At 71.8% G+C, this 20338-nt stretch overlaps 1 protein-coding gene across 1 annotated transcript; it reads right to left on the bottom strand.

The window, feature by feature from the left end:
• Nucleotides 1-387: 387 nt before the first annotated feature.
• Nucleotides 388-18819, bottom strand: CHLRE_06g290676v5 (uncharacterized protein). Its single transcript, XM_043063417.1, has 13 exons — nucleotides 17630-18819; nucleotides 17121-17522; nucleotides 16719-16973; nucleotides 16178-16624; nucleotides 15544-16036; nucleotides 4247-15474; nucleotides 3900-4114; nucleotides 3531-3778; nucleotides 3069-3385; nucleotides 2102-2947; nucleotides 1687-1960; nucleotides 1483-1558; nucleotides 388-1330 (listed from the first exon to the last, which is right to left on the bottom strand). Exons 1-13 carry the CDS (start codon nucleotides 18504-18506, stop codon nucleotides 1310-1312), a joined length of 15699 nt encoding a protein of 5232 aa, XP_042924123.1. The 5' UTR covers nucleotides 18507-18819; the 3' UTR covers nucleotides 388-1309.
• Nucleotides 18820-20338: the final 1519 nt, after the last annotated feature.

Below are 20338 nucleotides of genomic sequence, written 5' to 3'. Positions count from 1 at the left end.
AACCCCTCTCCATTTACATCTGCAATGGGTCGTAATGAGCGCTGCCATGACACAGCTTCAGGACAACGGTAACCTGGTACAGCACCGCCCCACGAAACTTTAGGGTAGCGGGGCGCATTGGCCATCCCACAAGGGTCATCCCCAGTTGAGCAGCTGATGGGCCAAGAGCTGGGATAAAGGCGCAGGCCGACCGTCGACGTCGACGCTGTTGCCTCACTGTCCTGTCCATGCGATCCCTGTGTCGGGACGCCGCGTAGGAGAAAGCAATGGGCGACCCATCGTGTGTGCTGCGGCGCCCTGGTGGCACACATACAAACGTACAAAGTAGATATGCGCGTGCGCCCGCCCCGCCCCGTGAACCGTTCTGTCTGTGTGCCTGCCACCCCGCCCACGAAGCTTTTACATGGCCTTGGCATTTCGGCCGTTAGCATGCACCAGGGGTTACCCTGGCATGCACCTCACGCGCGCAGCGCTGATGAACGCGTCCAAAGCACGACCCGCATCCGTCACCTTTTCGGCGTGGCGTGGCGGGGCTGACCCATGCAGCGATTAAGTTCTGTATTCCCATGCCGTGACTAGATTGTCCACGGCACGCCTAGCGTATAAGCACCACACACATTTACACACGCGCAAACACAAACCTTGCTGAATTACTTCTCAAGCACACAACATCAAGCATCATGGTGCCTGCCACCCGTATTGTGCGCACGCGTATTGTGCGCACGCGGTGATGAATAGGTGAAGCCTGCGACAGGACATTCGTCCTGCCTCGAGTAGAACCCCACATACGGTGCATCGTAACCACCCCTCTCCATTGCGTTTTTAGTGCGGTCTGCTTGTCCAACTCAGACAGCATCCATAATACCAGCACATCACTATAGCGCCTGGCCACCCTCACTGGTGTTGTCAGGCACGATCAGGAACGAGAATCGAAACCAACCACGACCAAGAGTAAAACGTAGCGGCGGGTGCTGTTTGAAAGAACTTTCGAGTCAATCACATGTGCTATTATGCTGCAGATCGCAAGTGTGGTTGATGCACATAATCCCCAAAGCATGAATTGGCGCCGGTTGGCCGCGACACATATGCCATGGCTGTGCACGCCACCAAGGCCGTCCCCCATTTACACGCAAGAGAGCACACGCACTCTGACAAACGGACAACACACCGTCACACAAACGGACAACACACAGTCACAGAAGCGCCAGTTAGCATGCCCTCTGGGGCGTGTAATTGGGCACCCCTTTCTTCCAATCTTCATGTCAGTATTTTTGCGTCGAGGCGACATTGCTCCGTCCACGCGGCGCATTTAGTGGTGGTGGAAGTCGAACTGCGCAAAGGAAATGTGAAAAAGGCGGCAGGTGAAAATGGCGAACGTTGCAGCTAGCAAGCATGCTGGCGGCCGGAAGTGTGCTGCAGGCACCTCAGGTCCTTGGCTCCAATGGCCCCCCTGGTGAACTGCCCCTAAGCGCCGCTGCTCACCTCCACCACAGGCGGGGCGCCTACAATCTGCTCCATCTGGTCTCCCGTCTTGGTGGTCGAGATATCTCCAGTGGGGCTGCAGGGAACGGCATCGAGGTTCGTGAGTCGAGCGCGCGGAGAACGTTCCACCCGCTTAATCACGCACCATATCATTCCTTTGCGTGCTTTGACATACAGACACCGTGCCCATCCATCCGCACCTACCAGCAGTTCTCGTCGATGGAGAAAAAGGTGGCGCGGCAGCTGCCGGGGTTGCCCCAGCAGAAGTCGTCCAGCGTGGCGCACGGCTCCGTAAACACAAGGCACAGGTCGATGCCGGAGCGGTTGACCTGGTTGCGCTGGATGTTGAGCGTGGGCAGCTTGAAGGTAGTGTAGGTGACGCCCTTATACTCGTTCTGCGTGAACGTCCACGTCACCGACTGGCCACCGAAGAGCGCCAGGCGCACCGAGGAGCGGCAAGTGCCCTTGGCAAACAGCTCTGTTTGATGAAGGTAAGGGGCAGGGGGCAAGGGGCGCATGTGAAGTGGGCGTGAACGTGGGCAGCGCGTATGTGCAATGGGCGATTCATGTCACGGGGATACTACGCCTGGGGAGCAGGCCTCACGCCGCGGGGTCTTACCGATCTTCTTGATGCTCATGCCGCAGCATGCGGTGGTGGAGTCGCAGTCCACCAGGTCCACGTTGAAGCAGTGGCGCACGCGCTGCTTCCCGTCGGACAGCGTCTGTAGGTTGGTTCTGTTTTGGTACACCAGGCGGTAGGGCGTGTTCTTGACGTTGCGCTTCTTGCAGGCGCAGAAGGGGAACGGGATTTTGTTGATGCTGGGCGCCGGCGGCGACTTGGACGGCGGCGCCGGCGGGTTGGGCATGCGCTGGCCGGGCCCCGCGCTGCGCTTGGGCGGCGGCGGCGGCGACGGCGGCGGCGGATCAGGCGGCAGCGGCGGCGCAGCCTTGCTGGTGCTGCTGGGCGCGCGGCGGCGCGGCGGCGGCGGGCCAGGCGCAACGGCGGGCGCGGGAGGATCCACGCACACCTCGCCGCCTGTCCAGCCCGGACCGCCGGGCCGCGGCACCTGGAAGCTCCACAGGCACTCGTTGTCCACGTCGTCGTTGCCCGCGCAGCCGGCGTAGCCGTTGAAGGGGTTGGTGCGCGGCACGTTGCAGCTGGCGCTCACGCCTCGCACGGTCACGTCCACGGGGCTGCGGCGCGCGCAGCGGCCGGTGCCGTCCTTAATGGAGAAGTAGACGGTCTGCAGGCCGGTGTCGTCTGAGGCCCAGCGCACCCATTGGCAGTACTTGGTCTGCGGGCTCCACAGCGTCTCCACCGACACACCGCCCGGCACCGGTATACCGCTGCCGGGGTCGAGGACGGTGCTCATCTCGTCGCCCGCACACACGTAGTCGATGGTGCTGGCAGCGCTCAGCGCGCAGGCGGAGCCGGAACGCGGCCAGGTCAGGCACACGGGGCAGTCTGCGGGACAAAGGGCGCGGCCATGGTGCACTGTAAGACACGGTATTACACGCATAAGGAGGAATGTGCGGTGGCAAGCAGTGCGCACGGTCAGGGTATCAGCGGCGACGTGTCGACTTACAGAGGTAGAGCTTGGTGCCTCCCTGTGGGTCGTCGCGCCACTCGCACTCGCCGCTATTAAACAGCAGGTCCAGGCACGAGGCCTGGTCCGCGCAAGCGGTGTTGCCACCACCCGCCGACTCGGTCGACGGGCCGGTGAGCAGGCACGGGTCGGGCGGCGAGGGCGGCTGCGGCGGCAGTGGTGGGGCGCGCTTGGAAGACGTACCGCCGTCACGCTTGGGAGGCGGCGGCGGAGCGCCGGCTGCGTTCGGTGGGTCGACGCAGACGTCGCTGGTCCAGCCGACGCCGCCGGGGCGCGGCACCGTGATCGTCCACAAGCTGCATGGCGAGACGCACACAAAACGGTAACAACACGGTCGTTGGCAAAAGCCCGTTGCTGCTCACGCCTCTGCACCGACGTGTACGCAAAGTGCCCTACCGGGCGACGCCGCACCCAGCAAAGCCCACCCAACCAGGCGCTCACCACTCGTTGAAAATGGTGCCGTCGTTGCTCTGGCAGCCGGCCACGGCGCCAGTGGTGGCGTCGAAGCGCGGCGCGGAGCAGGTGGCGGACATGCCGTTGACGCTGATCATGGTGCTCATGTCCAGCGTGCTGCAGGACTTGCTGCCCGAGCGCACCGAGTACAGAACTGGCTGCGGACTCATGTCGCCGTCCTTCCAGCGCACCCACTGGCAGTAGCGGCTGCTGTTGCCTGAGGACCAGGGCGTGACCTGCAGCACGGCGGGCCGGGCGTCGCGCGTACAGGCGCGTGTCAGACAGGCTGGACAAACAGGGACTAGGCACACATACGGCAGGCAAGGCAGCCTCGTGACGCAGTAGCTTGGCGCGCACCTCGTTGATGCCACCTGGCACCGGCACGCCGCCTGCGCCCTCAATCACGGAAGCCAGCCGGTCGCCGCTGCAGACCTTGTCCACGCCGCCAGTGATGCCGCCGATGGTGGAGCCGGCGACGCCACGGCGTGCCGACGGCGGCGGTGACGAAGGGACTATGTTCGCCAATGCGCAGTTGCTGCCGTCGCGTGGCCACTGGACGCAAACTGGGCAGTCTGCGAGGCACAGCGCACATCCAGAAGGGGCAGGTCAGGGCGCGAAGCACATGACCGAGTAAGTGGCGGGCACGTGCAAACAGACGACCAGGGCTGCAGTTGGGGCTCCATCAGACAGGTGCTGTCACTTACATAGGTAGGTGACGCCACCGACTGTCATATACTGACACTCCTGCGAGTCCAGGCGTACGTCCAGGCAAGTGGCCTGGTCACCGCAGGCACGAGAGCCGGGCGGAGGGCTGTCCAGCTGAGTCGTCGGACCCACAGTGCGACAGACGGGCTCCGGCGGCGCGGCCGGTGGCGGCGTGTCCGGAGGGAGCGGCGGCAGCGGGGGCGCAACCTTGGCGGCGATAGCCTTGGGCGGCGGCAAATTGGGCGGCGGCGGCGGGGGTGGAGGCGGATCTGGCGGAGGTGGCGATGGGGGTGGAGGCATGTCCGGCGGCGGTGGCGGGGGAGGTGAGGGCGGTGGTGATGGCGGCAAGTCGGGCGGAGGTGGCGGAGGTGGTGGAGGTGACTCCGGCGGAGGTGGCGGCGGCGGCGGGGGAGAGGTAGTCGTGAAGAACGGCGGCGGTGGCGGCGGCGAGTCAGGCGGTGGGGGTGACGGCGGATCAGGTGAGGGGGGCGCGGGCGATCCCGGTGGCGGCGGTGGTGGTGCTCCCGGCGGTGGTGGAGGAGGCGCACCCGGTGGCGGTGGCAGCGGTGCACCTGGTGGAGGAGGCGGCGGCGCGCCCGGAGGAGGCGGTGGCGGCGGAGAGGGGGGCAGTGGACTCGGAGGCGGTGCGTCTGGCGGCGGTGGGGGTGGCGCCCCCGGGGGAGGCGGAGGAGGGGGGGACGGCGGCAGCGGACTGGGTGGAGGAGCGCCCGGAGGAGGAGGTGGCGGAGGCGACGGCGGCACCGGGGAGGGCGGCGGGGCGCCCGGGGGCGGTGGCGAGGGCGGGACAGGACTAGGTGGTGGCGGAAGTTGTGGAGGAGGCGGAGGAGGAGGTGACGGCGGCACCGGGGAGGGTGGTGGCGCGTCAGGAGGAGGCGGAGGAGGAGGTGACGGCGGCACCGGGGAGGGTGGAGGCGCATCCGGAGGAGGCGGAGGAGGAGGCGACGGCGGCACCGGGCTGGGAGGAGGCACACCGGGCTCTGGGCTGGGAGGAGGAGGTGACGGCGGCAGCGGACTGGGTGGAGGCGCGTCCGGAGGAGGCGGAGGAGGAGGTGACGGGGGCACCGGGGAGGGTGGAGGCGCATCCGGAGGAGGCGGAGGAGGAGGTGACGGCGGCACCGGGGAGGGAGGAGGCGCGTCCGGAGGAGGCGGAGGAGGAGGTGACGGGGGCACCGGGGAGGGTGGAGGCGCATCCGGAGGAGGCGGAGGAGGAGGTGACGGCGGCACCGGGGAGGGTGGAGGCGCATCCGGAGGAGGCGGAGGAGGAGGTGACGGCGGCACCGGGGAGGGTGGAGGCGCGTCCGGAGGAGGCGGAGGAGGAGGTGACGGGGGCACCGGTGAGGGTGGAGGCGCATCCGGAGGAGGCGGAGGAGGAGGTGACGGCGGCACCGGGGAGGGTGGAGGCGCATCCGGAGGAGGCGGAGGAGGAGGTGACGGCGGCACCGGGGAGGGTGGAGGCGCATCCGGAGGAGGCGGAGGAGGAGGTGACGGCGGCACCGGGGAGGGCGGAGGCGCATCCGGAGGAGGCCGAGGAGGAGGCGACGGCGGCACCGGGGAGGGTGGAGGCGCATCCGGAGGAGGCGGAGGAGGAGGCGACGGCGGCACCGGGGAGGGTGGAGGCGCGTCCGGAGGAGGCGGAGGAGGAGGCGACGGCGGCACCGGGGAGGGTGGAGGCACACCGGGCTCTGGGCTGGGAGGAGGAGGCGACGGGGGCACAGGGCTGGGTGGAGGCGCATCCGGAGGAGGCGGAGGAGGAGGTGACGGCGGCACCGGGCTGGGCGGAGGCGCATCCGGAGGAGGCGGAGGAGGAGGCGACGGCGGCACCGGGGAGGGTGGAGGCGCATCCGGAGGAGGCGGAGGAGGAGGCGACGGCGGCACCGGGGAGGGTGGAGGCGCGTCCGGAGGAGGCGGAGGAGGAGGTGACGGGGGCACCGGGGAGGGTGGAGGCGCATCCGGAGGAGGCGGAGGAGGAGGTGACGGCGGCACCGGGCTGGGCGGAGGCACACCGGGCTCTGGGCTGGGAGGAGGAGGCGACGGCGGCAGCGGACTGGGTGGAGGCGTATCCGGAGGAGGCGGAGGAGGAGGTGACGGGGGCACCGGGGAGGGTGGAGGCGCATCCGGAGGAGGCGGAGGAGGAGGCGACGGCGGCACCGGGGAGGGTGGAGGCGCATCCGGAGGAGGCGGAGGAGGAGGTGACGGCGGCACCGGGGAGGGCGGAGGCGCATCCGGAGGAGGCGGAGGAGGAGGCGACGGCGGCACCGGGGAGGGTGGAGGCGCATCCGGAGGAGGCGGAGGAGGAGGCGACGGCGGCACCGGGGAGGGTGGAGGCGCATCCGGAGGAGGCGGAGGAGGAGGTGACGGCGGCACCGGGGAGGGTGGAGGCGCGTCCGGAGGAGGCGGAGGAGGAGGTGACGGCGGCACCGGGGAGGGTGGAGGCGCGTCCGGAGGAGGCGGAGGAGGAGGTGACGGCGGCACCGGGCTGGGCGGAGGCACACCGGGCTCTGGGCTGGGAGGAGGAGGCGACGGGGGCTCCGGGCTGGGGGGAGGCACGCCTGGCTCTGGGCTGGGAGGAGGAGGCGATGGGGGCTCGGGACTCGGCGGTTCTGGGCTCGGTGGCTCAGGTGGAGAAGCAGCCGTACATTGCGAGTACGGGACAGGACTCTTGTCGAAGCAGCTCGGCGGACTGAACTCAATGTCTGCTGCCAGTCCAGACACAATGCAAGCGGTGTCGGCTGTGTTGAACAGAATGGTAAACCAGTAAGCCCAGCCCGAAACGCGGTCGTTGGGAACCATATCGCGCAAAATGGCCGCATCATTTTGACTCAGGCTCCCGCAAACTGTACTGCGTGGATAGATCTGCAGATCGTCGTCCCATATCGCACTTGACGAGTCGAAGTTGAAGATGACCGCTGAATTGAATCCATACTGGGGATCCGACACAACAACATCATTAAGGTAGGCCGCATAGTCCATGCCATACTCCTGCATCTTGACGTCAGAAATGATGAACGAAAGTGTGTCCAAATCTGTATAAACGTTTGGATCAGGCTTCAGAACCAACGTGGCGCACACCGTACAAGGTGGTGGTGGAGAGGGCGGCGCGGGCGACGGAGGCGGCACGCCAGGCGCAGGGCTGGGAGGTGAGGGCGACGGCGGCGGAACACCCGGAGCGGGGCTGGGAGGTGAGGGCGACGGAGGGGGCACTCCAGGCGAAGGGCTGGGAGGCGCGGGCGACGGAGGAGGCACGCCAGGTGCAGGGCTGGGAGATGAGGGCGACGGCGGCGGCACGCCCGGAGCTGGGCTTGGAGGTGAGGGCGACGGCGGCGGTACGCCAGGCGCAGGGCTGGGAGGCGCGGGCGACGGAGGCGGCACGCCAGGCGCAGGGCTGGGAGGTGAGGGCGACGGCGGCGGCACGCCCGGAGCTGGGCTTGGAGGTGAGGGCGACGGCGGCGGTACGCCAGGCGCAGGGCTGGGAGGCTCGGGCGACGGAGGAGGCACGCCAGGCGCAGGGCTGGGAGGCTCGGGCGACGGCGGCGGCACGCCCGGAGCTGGGCTTGGAGGTGAGGGCGACGGCGGCGGTACGCCAGGCGCAGGGCTGGGAGGCTCGGGCGACAGAGGGGGCACGCCCGGAGCTGGGCTTGGAGGTGAGGGCGACGGCGGCGGCACGCCCGGAGCTGGGCTTGGAGGTGAGGGCGACGGCGGCGGTACGCCCGGAGCTGGGCTTGGAGGTGAGGGCGACGGCGGCGGTACGCCCGGAGCTGGGCTGGGAGGCTCGGGCGACGGCGGCGGTACGCCCGGAGCTGGGCTTGGAGGTGAGGGCGACGGCGGCGGCACGCCCGGAGCTGGGCTTGGAGGTGAGGGCGACGGCGGCGGTACGCCCGGAGCTGGGCTTGGAGGTGAGGGCGACGGCGGCGGTACGCCCGGAGCTGGGCTGGGAGGCGCGGGCGACGGCGGAGGCACGCCAGGAGCTGGGCTTGGAGGTGAGGGCGATGGCGGCGGTACGCCAGGCGCAGGGCTGGGAGGCGCGGGCGACGGCGGCGGCACGCCCGGAGCTGGGCTTGGAGGTGAGGGCGACGGCGGCGGTACGCCAGGCGCAGGGCTGGGAGGCTCGGGCGACGGAGGGGGCACGCCAGGCGCCGGGCTGGGAGGTAAGGGCGACGGCGGCGGCACGCCCGGAGCTGGGCTTGGAGGTGAGGGCGACGGCGGCGGTACGCCCGGAGCTGGGCTTGGAGGTGAGGGCGACGGCGGCGGTACGCCCGGAGCTGGGCTGGGAGGCGCGGGCGACGGCGGAGGCACGCCAGGAGCTGGGCTTGGAGGTGAGGGCGATGGCGGCGGTACGCCAGGCGCAGGGCTGGGAGGCGCGGGCGACGGCGGCGGCACGCCCGGAGCTGGGCTTGGAGGTGAGGGCGACGGCGGCGGTACGCCAGGCGCAGGGCTGGGAGGCTCGGGCGACGGAGGGGGCACGCCAGGCGCCGGGCTGGGAGGTAAGGGCGACGGCGGCGGCACGCCCGGAGCTGGGCTTGGAGGTGAGGGCGACGGCGGCGGTACGCCCGGAGCTGGGCTTGGAGGTGAGGGCGACGGCGGCGGTACGCCCGGAGCTGGGCTTGGAGGTGAGGGCGACGGCGGCGGTACGCCCGGAGCTGGGCTTGGAGGTGAGGGCGACGGCGGCGGAACGCCCGGAGCTGGGCTGGGAGGCGCGGGCGACGGAGGAGGCACGCCCGGAGCTGGGCTTGGAGGTGAGGGCGACGGCGGCGGTACGCCAGGCGCAGGGCTGGGAGGCGCGGGCGACGGAGGGGGCACGCCCGGAGCTGGGCTTGGAGGTGAGGGCGATGGTGGCGGAACGCCCGGAGCTGGGCTGGGAGGCGCGGGCGACGGAGGAGGCAAGCCAGGCGCAGGGCTTGGAGGTGAGGGCGACGGTGGCGGTACGCCAGGCGCAGGGCTGGGAGGCTCGGGCGACGGAGGGGGCACGCCCGGAGCTGGGCTTGGAGGTGAGGGCGACGGCGGCGGTACGCCAGGCGCAGGGCTGGGAGGCTCGGGCGACGGAGGGGGCACGCCCGGAGCTGGGCTGGGAGGCGCGGGCGACGGAGGAGGCAAGCCAGGCGCGGGGCTGGGCGGCGCAGGCGACGGCGGGGCCGGGCTGGGAGGCTCAGGCGACGGCGGAGGCACGCCAGGCGCGGGGCTGGGCGGCGCAGGCGACGGCGGGGCCGGGCTGGGAGGCTCGGGCGACGGCGGAGGCACGCCAGGCGCGGGGCTGGGCGGCGCGGGCGACGGCGGGGCCGGGCTGGGAGGCTCGGGCGACGGCGGAGGCATGCCAGGCGCGGGGCTGGGCAGCGCCGGCGACGGCGGGGCCGGGCTGGGAGGCTCGGGCGACGGCGGAGGCACGCCAGGCGCGGGGCTGGGCGGCGCAGGCGACGGCGGGGCCGGGCTGGGAGGCTCAGGCGACGGCGGAGGCACGCCAGGCGCGGGGCTGGGCGGCGCAGGCGACGGCGGGGCCGGGCTGGGAGGCTCGGGCGACGGCGGAGGCATGCCAGGCGCGGGGCTGGGCAGCGCCGGCGACGGCGGGGCCGGGCTGGGAGGCTCGGGCGACGGCGGAGGCACGCCAGGCGCGGGGCTGGGCAGCGCCGGCGACGGCGGGGCCGGGCTGGGAGGCTCGGGCGACGGCGGAGGCACGCCAGGCGCGGGGCTGGGCGGCGCAGGCGACGGCGGGGCCGGGCTGGGAGGCTCGGGCGACGGCGGAGGCACGCCAGGCGCGGGGCTGGGCGGCGCAGGTGAGGGCGGGGCCGGGCTGGGAGGCTCGGGCGACGGCGGAGGCACGCCAGGCGCGGGGCTGGGCGGCGCAGGTGACGGCGGGGCCGGGCTGGGAGGCTCGGGCGACCTCGGAGGCACGCCAGGCGCGGGGCTGGGCGGCTCAGGCGACGGCGGGGCCGGGCTGGGAGGCTCGGGCGACGGCGGAGGCACGCCAGGCGCGGGGCTGGGCGGCGCAGGCGACGGCGGGGCCGGGCTGGGAGGCTCAGGCGACGGCGGAGGCACGCCAGGCGCGGGGCTGGGCGGCGCAGGCGACGGCGGGGCCGGGCTGGGAGGCTCGGGCGACGGCGGAGGCACGCCAGGCGCGGGGCTGGGCGGCGCAGGCGACGGCGGGGCCGGGCTGGGAGGCTCGGGCGACGGCGGAGGCACGCCAGGCGCGGGGCTGGGCGGCGCAGGCGACGGCGGGGCCGGGCTGGGAGGCTCGGGCGACGGCGGAGGCACGCCAGGCGCGGGGCTGGGCGGCGCAGGCGACGGCGGGGCCGGGCTGGGAGGCTCGGGCGACGGCGGAGGCACGCCAGGCGCGGGGCTGGGCGGCGCGGGCGACGGCGGGGCCGGGCTGGGAGGCTCGGGCGACGGCGGAGGCACGCCAGGCGCGGGGCTGGGCGGCGCAGGCGACGGCGGGGCCGGGCTGGGAGGCTCGGGCGACGGCGGAGGCACGCCAGGCGCGGGGCTGGGCGGCGCAGGCGACGGCGGGGCAGGGCTGGGAGGCTCCGGCGACGGAGGCGCAGGGCTAGGCGGCTCCGGAGATGGCGGCGCGGGGCTCGGAGGCACAGGCGGCGCAGGGCTGGGAGGCTCCGGCGAGGGAGGCGCAGGGCTAGGCGGCTCCGGAGAAGGCGGCGCGGGGCTCGGAGGCACAGGCGGCGCAGGGCTGGGAGGCTCCGGCGAGGGAGGCGCAGGGCTAGGCGGCTCCGGAGATGGCGGCGCGGGGCTCGGAGGCACAGGCGGCGCAGGGCTGGGAGGCTCCGGCGACGGTGGCGCAGGGCTAGGTGGCTCCGGAGAAGGCGGCGCGGGGCTCGGAGGCACAGGCGGCGCAGGGCTGGGAGGCTCCGGCGAGGGAGGCGCAGGGCTAGGCGGCTCCGGAGATGGCGGCGCGGGGCTCGGAGGCACAGGCGGCGCAGGGCTGGGAGGCTCCGGCGAGGGAGGCGCAGGGCTAGGTGGCTCCGGAGAAGGCGGCGCGGGGCTCGGAGGCACAGGCGGCGCAGGGCTGGGAGGCTCCGGCGAGGGAGGCGCAGGGCTAGGCGGCTCCGGCGAAGGCGGCGCGGGGCTCGGAGGCACAGGCGGCGCAGGGCTGGGAGGCTCCGGCGACGGTGGCGCAGGGCTAGGCGGCTCCGGAGAAGGCGGCGCGGGGCTCGGAGGCACAGGCGGCGCAGGGCTGGGAGGCTCCGGCGAAGGAGGCGCAGGGCTAGGTGGCTCCGGAGAAGGCGGCGCGGGGCTCGGAGGCACAGGCGGCGCAGGGCTGGGAGGCTCCGGCGACGGAGGCGCAGGGCTAGGCGGCTCCGGAGAAGGCGGCGCGGGGCTCGGAGGCACAGGCGGCGCAGGGCTGGGAGGCTCCGGCGACGGTGGCGCAGGGCTAGGTGGCTCCGGAGAAGGCGGCGCGGGGCTCGGAGGCACAGGCGGCGCAGGGCTGGGAGGCTCCGGCGAGGGAGGCGCAGGGCTAGGCGGCTCCGGAGAAGGCGGCGCGGGGCTCGGAGGCACAGGCGGCGCAGGGCTGGGAGGCTCCGGCGACGGAGGCGCAGGGCTAGGCGGCTCCGGAGAAGGCGGCGCGGGGCTCGGAGGCACAGGCGGCGCAGGGCTGGGAGGCTCCGGCGACGGAGGCGCAGGGCTAGGCGGCTCCGGCGATGGCGGCGCGGGGCTCGGAGGCACAGGCGGCGCAGGGCTGGGAGGCTCCGGCGACGGAGGCGCAGGGCTAGGCGGCTCCGGAGAAGGCGGCGCGGGGCTCGGAGGCACAGGCGGCGCAGGGCTGGGAGGCTCCGGCGACGGAGGCGCAGGGCTAGGCGGCTCCGGCGATGGCGGCGCGGGGCTCGGAGGCACAGGCGGCGCAGGGCTGGGAGGCTCCGGCGACGGAGGCGCAGGGCTAGGCGGCTCCGGAGAAGGCGGCGCGGGGCTCGGAGGCACAGGCGGCGCAGGGCTGGGAGGCTCCGGCGAGGGAGGCGCAGGGCTAGGCGGCTCCGGCGAAGGCGGCGCGGGGCTCGGAGGCACAGGCGGCGCAGGGCTGGGAGGCTCCGGCGACGGTGGCGCAGGGCTAGGCGGCTCCGGAGAAGGCGGCGCGGGGCTCGGAGGCACAGGCGGCGCAGGGCTGGGAGGCTCCGGCGACGGAGGCGCAGGGCTAGGCGGCGCCGGAGATGGCGGCGCGGGGCTCGGAGGCACAGGCGGCGCAGGGCTGGGAGGCTCCGGCGACGGAGGCGCAGGGCTAGGCGGCGCCGGAGAAGGCGGCGCGGGGCTCGGAGGCACAGGCGGCGCAGGGCTGGGAGGCTCCGGCGACGGAGGCGCAGGGCTAGGTGGCTCCGGAGAAGGCGGCGCGGGGCTCGGAGGCACAGGCGGCGCAGGGCTGGGAGGCTCCGGCGACGGAGGCGCAGGGCTAGGCGGCGCCGGAGATGGCGGCGCGGGGCTCGGAGGCACAGGCGGCGCAGGGCTGGGAGGCTCCGGCGACGGAGGCGCAGGGCTAGGCGGCTCCGGAGAAGGCGGCGCGGGGCTCGGAGGCACAGGCGGCGCAGGGCTGGGAGGCTCCGGCGAGGGAGGCGCAGGGCTAGGCGGCTCCGGAGATGGCGGCGCGGGGCTCGGAGGCACAGGCGGCGCAGGGCTGGGAGGCTCCGGCGACGGAGGCGCAGGGCTAGGCGGCGCCGGAGATGGCGGCGCGGGGCTCGGAGGCACAGGCGGCGCAGGGCTGGGAGGCTCCGGCGACGGAGGCGCAGGGCTAGGCGGCTCCGGAGAAGGCGGCGCGGGGCTCGGAGGCACAGGCGGCGCAGGGCTGGGAGGCTCCGGCGACGGTGGCGCAGGGCTAGGTGGCTCCGGAGAAGGCGGCGCGGGGCTCGGAGGCACAGGCGGCGCAGGGCTGGGAGGCTCCGGCGACGGTGGCGCAGGGCTAGGTGGCTCCGGAGAAGGCGGCGCGGGGCTCGGAGGCACAGGCGGCGCAGGGCTGGGAGGCTCCGGCGACGGAGGCGCAGGGCTAGGCGGCTCCGGAGAAGGCGGCGCGGGGCTCGGAGGCACAGGCGGCGCAGGGCTGGGAGGCTCCGGCGAGGGAGGCGCAGGGCTAGGTGGCTCCGGCGAAGGCGGCGCGGGGCTCGGAGGCACAGGCGGCGCAGGGCTGGGAGGCTCCGGCGAGGGAGGCGCAGGGCTAGGCGGCTCCGGAGATGGTGGCGCGGGGCTCGGAGGCACAGGCGGCGCAGGGCTGGGAGGCTCCGGCGAGGGAGGCGCAGGGCTAGGCGGCGCCGGAGAAGGCGGCGCGGGGCTCGGAGGCACAGGCGGCGCAGGGCTGGGAGGCTCCGGCGACGGAGGCGCAGGGCTAGGCGGCGCCGGAGATGGCGGCGCGGGGCTCGGAGGCACAGGCGGCGCAGGGCTGGGAGGCTCCGGCGACGGCGGCGCAGGGCTAGGCGGCTCCGGCGAAGGCGGCGCGGGGCTCGGAGGCACAGGCGGCGCAGGGCTGGGAGGCTCCGGCGACGGCGGCGCAGGGCTAGGTGGCTCCGGAGAAGGCGGCGCGGGGCGCGGAGGCACAGGCGGCGCAGGGCTGGGAGGCTCCGGCGACGGAGGCGCAGGGCTAGGCGGCGCCGGAGATGGCGGCGCGGGGCTCGGAGGCACAGGCGGCGCAGGGCTGGGAGGCTCCGGCGACGGTGGCGCAGGGCTAGGTGGCTCCGGAGAAGGCGGCGCGGGGCTCGGAGGCACAGGCGGCGCAGGGCTGGGAGGCTCCGGCGAGGGAGGCGCAGGGCTAGGCGGCTCCGGAGAAGGCGGCGCGGGGCTCGGAGGCACAGGCGGCGCAGGGCTGGGAGGCTCCGGCGACGGAGGCGCAGGGCTAGGCGGCTCCGGAGATGGCGGCGCGGGGCTCGGAGGCACAGGCGGCGCAGGGCTGGGAGGCTCCGGCGAGGGAGGCGCAGGGCTAGGCGGCTCCGGAGATGGCGGCGCGGGGCTCGGAGGCACAGGCGGCGCAGGGCTGGGAGGCTCCGGCGACGGAGGCGCAGGGCTAGGCGGCTCCGGAGAAGGCGGCGCGGGGCTCGGAGGCACAGGCGGCGCAGGGCTGGGAGGCTCCGGCGACGGAGGCGCAGGGCTAGGCGGCGCCGGAGATGGCGGCGCGGGGCTCGGAGGCACAGGCGGCGCAGGGCTGGGAGGCTCCGGCGACGGAGGCGCAGGGCTAGGTGGCTCCGGAGAAGGCGGCGCGGGGCTCGGAGGCACAGGCGGCGCAGGGCTGGGAGGCTCCGGCGACGGAGGCGCAGGGCTAGGCGGCTCCGGAGAAGGCGGCGCGGGGCTCGGAGGCACAGGCGGCGCAGGGCTGGGAGGCTCCGGCGACGGAGGCGCAGGGCTAGGCGGCGCCGGAGATGGCGGCGCGGGGCTCGGAGGCACAGGCGGCGCAGGGCTGGGAGGCTCCGGCGACGGAGGCGCAGGGCTAGGCGGCTCCGGAGAAGGCGGCGCGGGGCTCGGAGGCACAGGCGGCGCAGGGCTGGGAGGCTCCGGCGACGGAGGCGCAGGGCTAGGCGGCTCCGGAGATGGCGGCGCGGGGCTCGGAGGCACAGGCGGCGCAGGGCTGGGAGGCTCCGGCGACGGCGGCGCAGGGCTAGGTGGCTCCGGAGAAGGCGGCGCGGGGCTCGGAGGCACAGGCGGCGCAGGGCTGGGAGGCTCCGGCGACGGAGGCGCAGGGCTAGGCGGCTCCGGAGAAGGCGGCGCGGGGCTCGGAGGCACAGGCGGCGCAGGGCTGGGAGGCTCCGGCGAGGGAGGCGCAGGGCTAGGTGGCTCCGGAGAAGGCGGCGCGGGGCTCGGAGGCACAGGCGGCGCAGGGCTGGGAGGCTCCGGCGAGGGAGGCGCAGGGCTAGGCGGCTCCGGAGATGGCGGCGCGGGGCTCGGAGGCACAGGCGGCGCAGGGCTGGGAGGCTCCGGAGAAGGCGGCGCAGGGCTAGGTGGCTCCGGAGAAGGCGGCGCGGGGCTCGGAGGCACAGGCGGCGCAGGGCTGGGAGGCTCCGGCGACGGAGGCGCAGGGCTAGGCGGCTCCGGAGAAGGCGGCGCGGGGCTCGGAGGCACAGGCGGCGCAGGGCTGGGAGGCTCCGGCGACGGCGGCACAGGGCTAGGCGGCGCAGGCGAAGGCGGCGCGGGGCTCGGAGGCACAGGCGGCGCAGGGCTGGGAGGCTCCGGCGACGGAGGCGCAGGGCTAGGCGGCTCCGGAGATGGCGGCGCGGGGCTCGGAGGCACAGGCGGCGCAGGGCTGGGAGGCTCCGGAGAAGGCGGCGCAGGGCTAGGTGGCTCCGGAGAAGGCGGCGCGGGGCTCGGAGGCACAGGCGGCGCAGGGCTGGGAGGCTCCGGCGACGGAGGCGCAGGGCTAGGCGGCTCCGGAGAAGGCGGCGCGGGGCTCGGAGGCACAGGCGGCGCAGGGCTGGGAGGCTCCGGCGACGGCGGCACAGGGCTAGGCGGCGCAGGCGAAGGCGGCGCAGGAGATGGTGGGTCTGGGGAGGGTGGCTGAGGACTTGGTGGAGGTGACGGCGGCCTTGGACTTGGTGGGATCGGGCTTGGTGGAGGCGATGGCGGCATTGGGGAAGGTGGGTCAGGGCTCTGCGGAGGTGCGGGGCCACCACATTGCTCATATGGAGGCACGTAAGGTTTGAGCGTAGAGGTATCAATGGTTCCATAATTGACGGAAGCTACGGTCCAGGCGGGGAAGTCCCACGGGTAAACGCCTTCTCCTGCCCTCTGGATGGATGATGCCGGAGAAGTTCCTGATACGCCACTGGCTTCAACCTGGTTCACGTGTCCAAATTGTACAGCAAACCCTGCGAGGGCCACGGGGAAACGTGACAGGAATACCTAGGCATGGTTGCAGACGTGCACGCCGACTGAACCCCGGACAGCGACAGTTGCGCTGGCGGCTTGGCGCTAACCCCTCAGCAACGCTTCCCAACACATTAGCTCACCCATGGCAATGCCGGTGACGGCAATGTACTGCAGGTTGGCAGGCACGCCAGTCAGGCTGCCATACGTGAAGCTGTCTACGGGCGTCTTCAGGCCATTGTCGCAGTACATCATCAGGTACACACCGCCTAGGGTGCCCGGTGCCGTGGAGGGGTCGTACATGAGCCCAGTCATGTCGATCGTCATCACGCGCCATGCCACGTTGCTTTGCAGCAGGTAGTTGGTGAGGATGCGCGCTGCGCCGTCCGGCGTGCTCAGCAGCACGGGCGACCCTAGGGCCAAGCCGCCGTTGGTGCCGCTGGCAGCGTCAACCAGGAACTTGTATGGCACGATAGCGAGCTTCGAGTGGTCGAGCACGGTGGGCACCATCACCTCCAGGCGCTGCGCGGTTGAGCCCGAGGAGCTGCCGCTGTCAGCGTAGTGGAACTCGCTCACAAAGATGGACGGGCCTGGAGGAGGGACACACGTGATTGCGGTATGTACATTAGTCCGCGAGAAACAGGTGGGAGGTAGCAGAAAGCATTCTGCGCGCCGGAGGCTTACATGGCTCGCACTTGGGCTTGGGCACGATGGCCCCGCACTGCTCGATGGCAGGGCTGCTGGGCTCCAGCGGGTTGATCGTCCAGTCGTTGATGCTGCCCCAGGTGGCAAGGTTGCCACTTAACCAGCCGGTCCAGGCGTCGTCGGGTGTGCGGCCGGGCCCAGTCAGCTGGATGGAGGTGCCCGCGGCCGTCTGGGCACTCTCGTACAGTTGCGCCGGCGGCTGGTCGTTGGTCGTGATTAAGCTGGCCGTGTAACCTGCGCAACAAGCGTGGCAGACACGGGCGTCAGTCGAGACATGGCACGTAGGGAACAGGCTGATGCTGGGCACTGTGCTTGCCATGACTCCGCCAACGGGCCCGTGACTCCGTGAGCTAGTGGCTGTTGGGCAGCTGGCGCACTCACCAGAAGCCAGGCCGGTCGTGGCGGTAAGGCCGATGCCGGAGGTGGAGCCGAACGCGCGGAACTCCGTGACGGTGCTGGCGCCGTTGTCGCAAGTCACCACCACCGCAATGGCGCCCAGGAGGTTTGCGCCCTCAGTCGTGGGCAGTGTGCCCGCCGGCAGCGACACAGTAATGGCGGACCAGGACACGTAATCGCCGGACAGCTGGATCTTGCTTACGGACGCGGCGCCGCCGTTGAGCGCGATGACGGCGGTGTTGGTGTCGCCCGAGGAGGTGAAGGTGTAGATGGCCAGCGTGATGCGGTTGGCATCGAAGTTTGTGGCGGCTAGCAGCTCCACCTTCTGCGCCGACGTGCCCGTGCTTGCGTCCTGATAATGTATCTCGTCAAGGAAGAGATAAGGACCTGTGAAAGGGGAAGGGGACAGGGCAAGCGGTACATCGGGTAAGCGTGAGAGACGGTCGCACTCCCACGTTAAGAAGATGGCGCAGACGGGCCCCGTGTCAACTCACATGCCACGCAGATGTACGGTGGCGAGGGGCTGGGTGGCTGCGGCGGGCTGGGCGGCAATGGCGGGTTCGGGCTAGGAGGCGTGGGGGGCTCCGGGCTTGGCGGCGGCGCGTCTGGCGGCGGCGGCGGTGGAGGGGGTGGAGGTGGAGGTGCGTGCGGGGGCTGGGGGCTCGGGGGCCGGGGCGGTCGCGGCGGCTTCGGTGAGGGCGGGGCCGGGAAGTCAGGCGGCGGCAGGTCCGGCGGCGACGGCGGTTCAGGTGGAGTTGGTGGCGAGGGTGGCTCCGGCGAAGGAGGGTTGGGCAAGTTCGGAGGCGGCAAGTCTGGCGGTGACGGCGGCTCCGGCGGCGTGGGCGGCGACGGCGGGGTGGGGGATGGCGGGTTGGGCATGTCAGGTGGTGGCGCGTCCGGGGGTGCCGGTGGCGACGGTGGCGATGGAGGTGTGGGGGACGGCGGGTTTGGCATGTCGGGCGGCGGCGCGTCCGGCGGCGACGGCGGGCTCGGTGGCTCGGGCGACGGCGGCGACGGCGGGGGAGCAGGCGGAGGCAGGCCGGGCGGCATTGGCACGTCTGGAGGGCTTGGCGGGTCAGGGCTGGGGAACGGCGGGCGCGACGGCGGACTCGGAGGCGCGGGCGGCGGCGATGGCGGGTCATCAGCCTCGGAGCTAATGGTAGTACCGGGCGGGGCCGGCGGCCGGCGCGGTGGGCGCGGTGGGCGCGGCGGCTGGGGTGATGGTGGGGACGGCTCCAGCGGCGGGGACGGCGGCGGCCGGCCGGGGCGGCGTGGCGGGCTTGGCGGCTTGGGAGGGCTGGGAGGCGGCGATGGGCACTTCCACCCGGCAGTGCCGGGGCGCGGGATCTCGAAGCTCCACAGGCTGCACATGACGAGGTGCACGCACGGCAGAGAAATCAGCGCAGGAACACAACAGAGGCCAGAACAACATTTCCGATAGACCCAAGTCACCTAACTAAGAAGCCCGCTCACCACTCGTTGGTCTGGTCACCTCGGCCGCAACCAGCGCGCACGCCGTTAACGGTGCGGGGGTTGGAGCAGCCGGCAGCAATGCCGTGGATGATCAGGTTCAGCGGCGACTCGCCATAGGCCACTGTGGCGAGGTGGGCAGTGTTCAGCTTAACAAACGCGCAATTTCCAGACGACGCGGTGAGGCCACACTCTGGGAAAAGGTCTTCCCCGGAAAAAAATCCGTTCCCGGAAAAATGCTGAACTTTCCCGGAAGGGACCAAAACTTTCCCGGAAGGGGGGCAAACCTTTCCCGTAGCCGGGGTTCCCCGGAACCCCCACGTCTCTGCTGCTGGCGGATTTGTGCTCGCATATATGCAGGCTCCCTTAATTTCAAGCTCATTAAGGCCCTTAGGGTTTGTTACATAATGCACGCAGTCGACCCCATCCCACCCCACTTCGACCCAACCCGGAACTGCACGAAGGTTCACCGGAAGTCCGGAACTCTTTCGGGGGCAATCACGCGGCCTGCCTGGGGTGTGTGGCTGGTGCAGCCGGTGACCTGAGTTGTCAGGCGCAAACAGCTGGCAAACAAACGCGCATGTGTGTGTGGGTGGTGGTGGTGGTGGTGGTGGTGGGGCGGGGCCTGGTGTAGGACGAGGTGCGGCACCAATGCCCCATCCACACCTTGAACCCCAGAGAACAGGCATGTAGGCAGGGAGGATCTGGGAAGTCGGTAGAGGCTGATGGACTGGAAACGGGGGGGGGGGGCGGGGCGGGGGGGGGGGCGAGAAGAGGCGACCGGCGAGCATCTGCATGGGGTTTCGCGAGCCTGACTTCAAGCAACAAGCGTGTTAACTTACATAAATATTGTAGCATACATAAATATAGTACCTACTTACACTTGATACACTGCATTTTGTCTCGGCAAGAGCTCAGCTCTTCTGCAGCTGTTGCACTTATGTCGCTGTCCCTTGCTCCACTCTCCCTCGCTAATTTGCGTTTTGAACAAAAGTTAAGACTAGCTCAAATGTCAGTAGCTACTTTGCTGGCTGGGGCCACGAATTCTTGCGCTGCTGACTCGTTGACCGGCTCGGCGACGCTGCTCAGACGTCAGCTGAAGCCAGCCGTCACGTAAGGTTTACGAGTCAGCATCCGTTTCTATCAGCTTTGCTTCAAAGTTTGTCTTCTCGGTCGCCCGCGCGGGCGTCATTGCCATCCAACATGGCTCTGCAACACTACCGGCAACAACCAACACACGTTCATCCGCAGGTTAGTCGATAGGTTGCAATGACAATGGGATGCGTTAAGAACACATGTTGCGGCGACTGCCCGCCCGCCCCCCGTCAACCCCGCGTGTCTTGTGTGTTGTGCAGGATTCAACCTCTCACTCTTGGGAACGGTTTCAGGAGCTCTTTGGGGTGAGTTAATGAGATGGGTTTAGGGAGTTGTTGTAGGTGCTGGGCCGTAGGCGGCTTAGGTGGCTGAAGTCCACCTCCTCGCGCTATGTGTGTGCGTGTGGTGGGGGGAGGGGGGCTTCAACAAATGACTGTTTGCTGCCTACCTGCCTGCCTGCAAGGTGTTGGAATCTATGGCTACCTTGCCATGATACCTGAATCCCATGTCATGTACCCGCCCGCTGCCCTGCCCCGCCACACCTTGGCGCCCAACCCCTGTTGCTTCCCCTCCGGATCGGTCCCCCAGACGGCTGGCTGACTGCCACTACACCTCCAACATTGTGCCCAGCAACGGTG

The sequence above is a fragment of the Chlamydomonas reinhardtii genome, chromosome 6 (assembly GCF_000002595.2).
Source record: "Chlamydomonas reinhardtii strain CC-503 cw92 mt+ chromosome 6, whole genome shotgun sequence".
NCBI lineage: Eukaryota > Viridiplantae > Chlorophyta > Chlorophyceae > Chlamydomonadales > Chlamydomonadaceae > Chlamydomonas > Chlamydomonas reinhardtii.
Note: the sequence above shows the minus strand (reverse complement) of the source record. Positions and strands in the feature narration are given on the sequence as shown.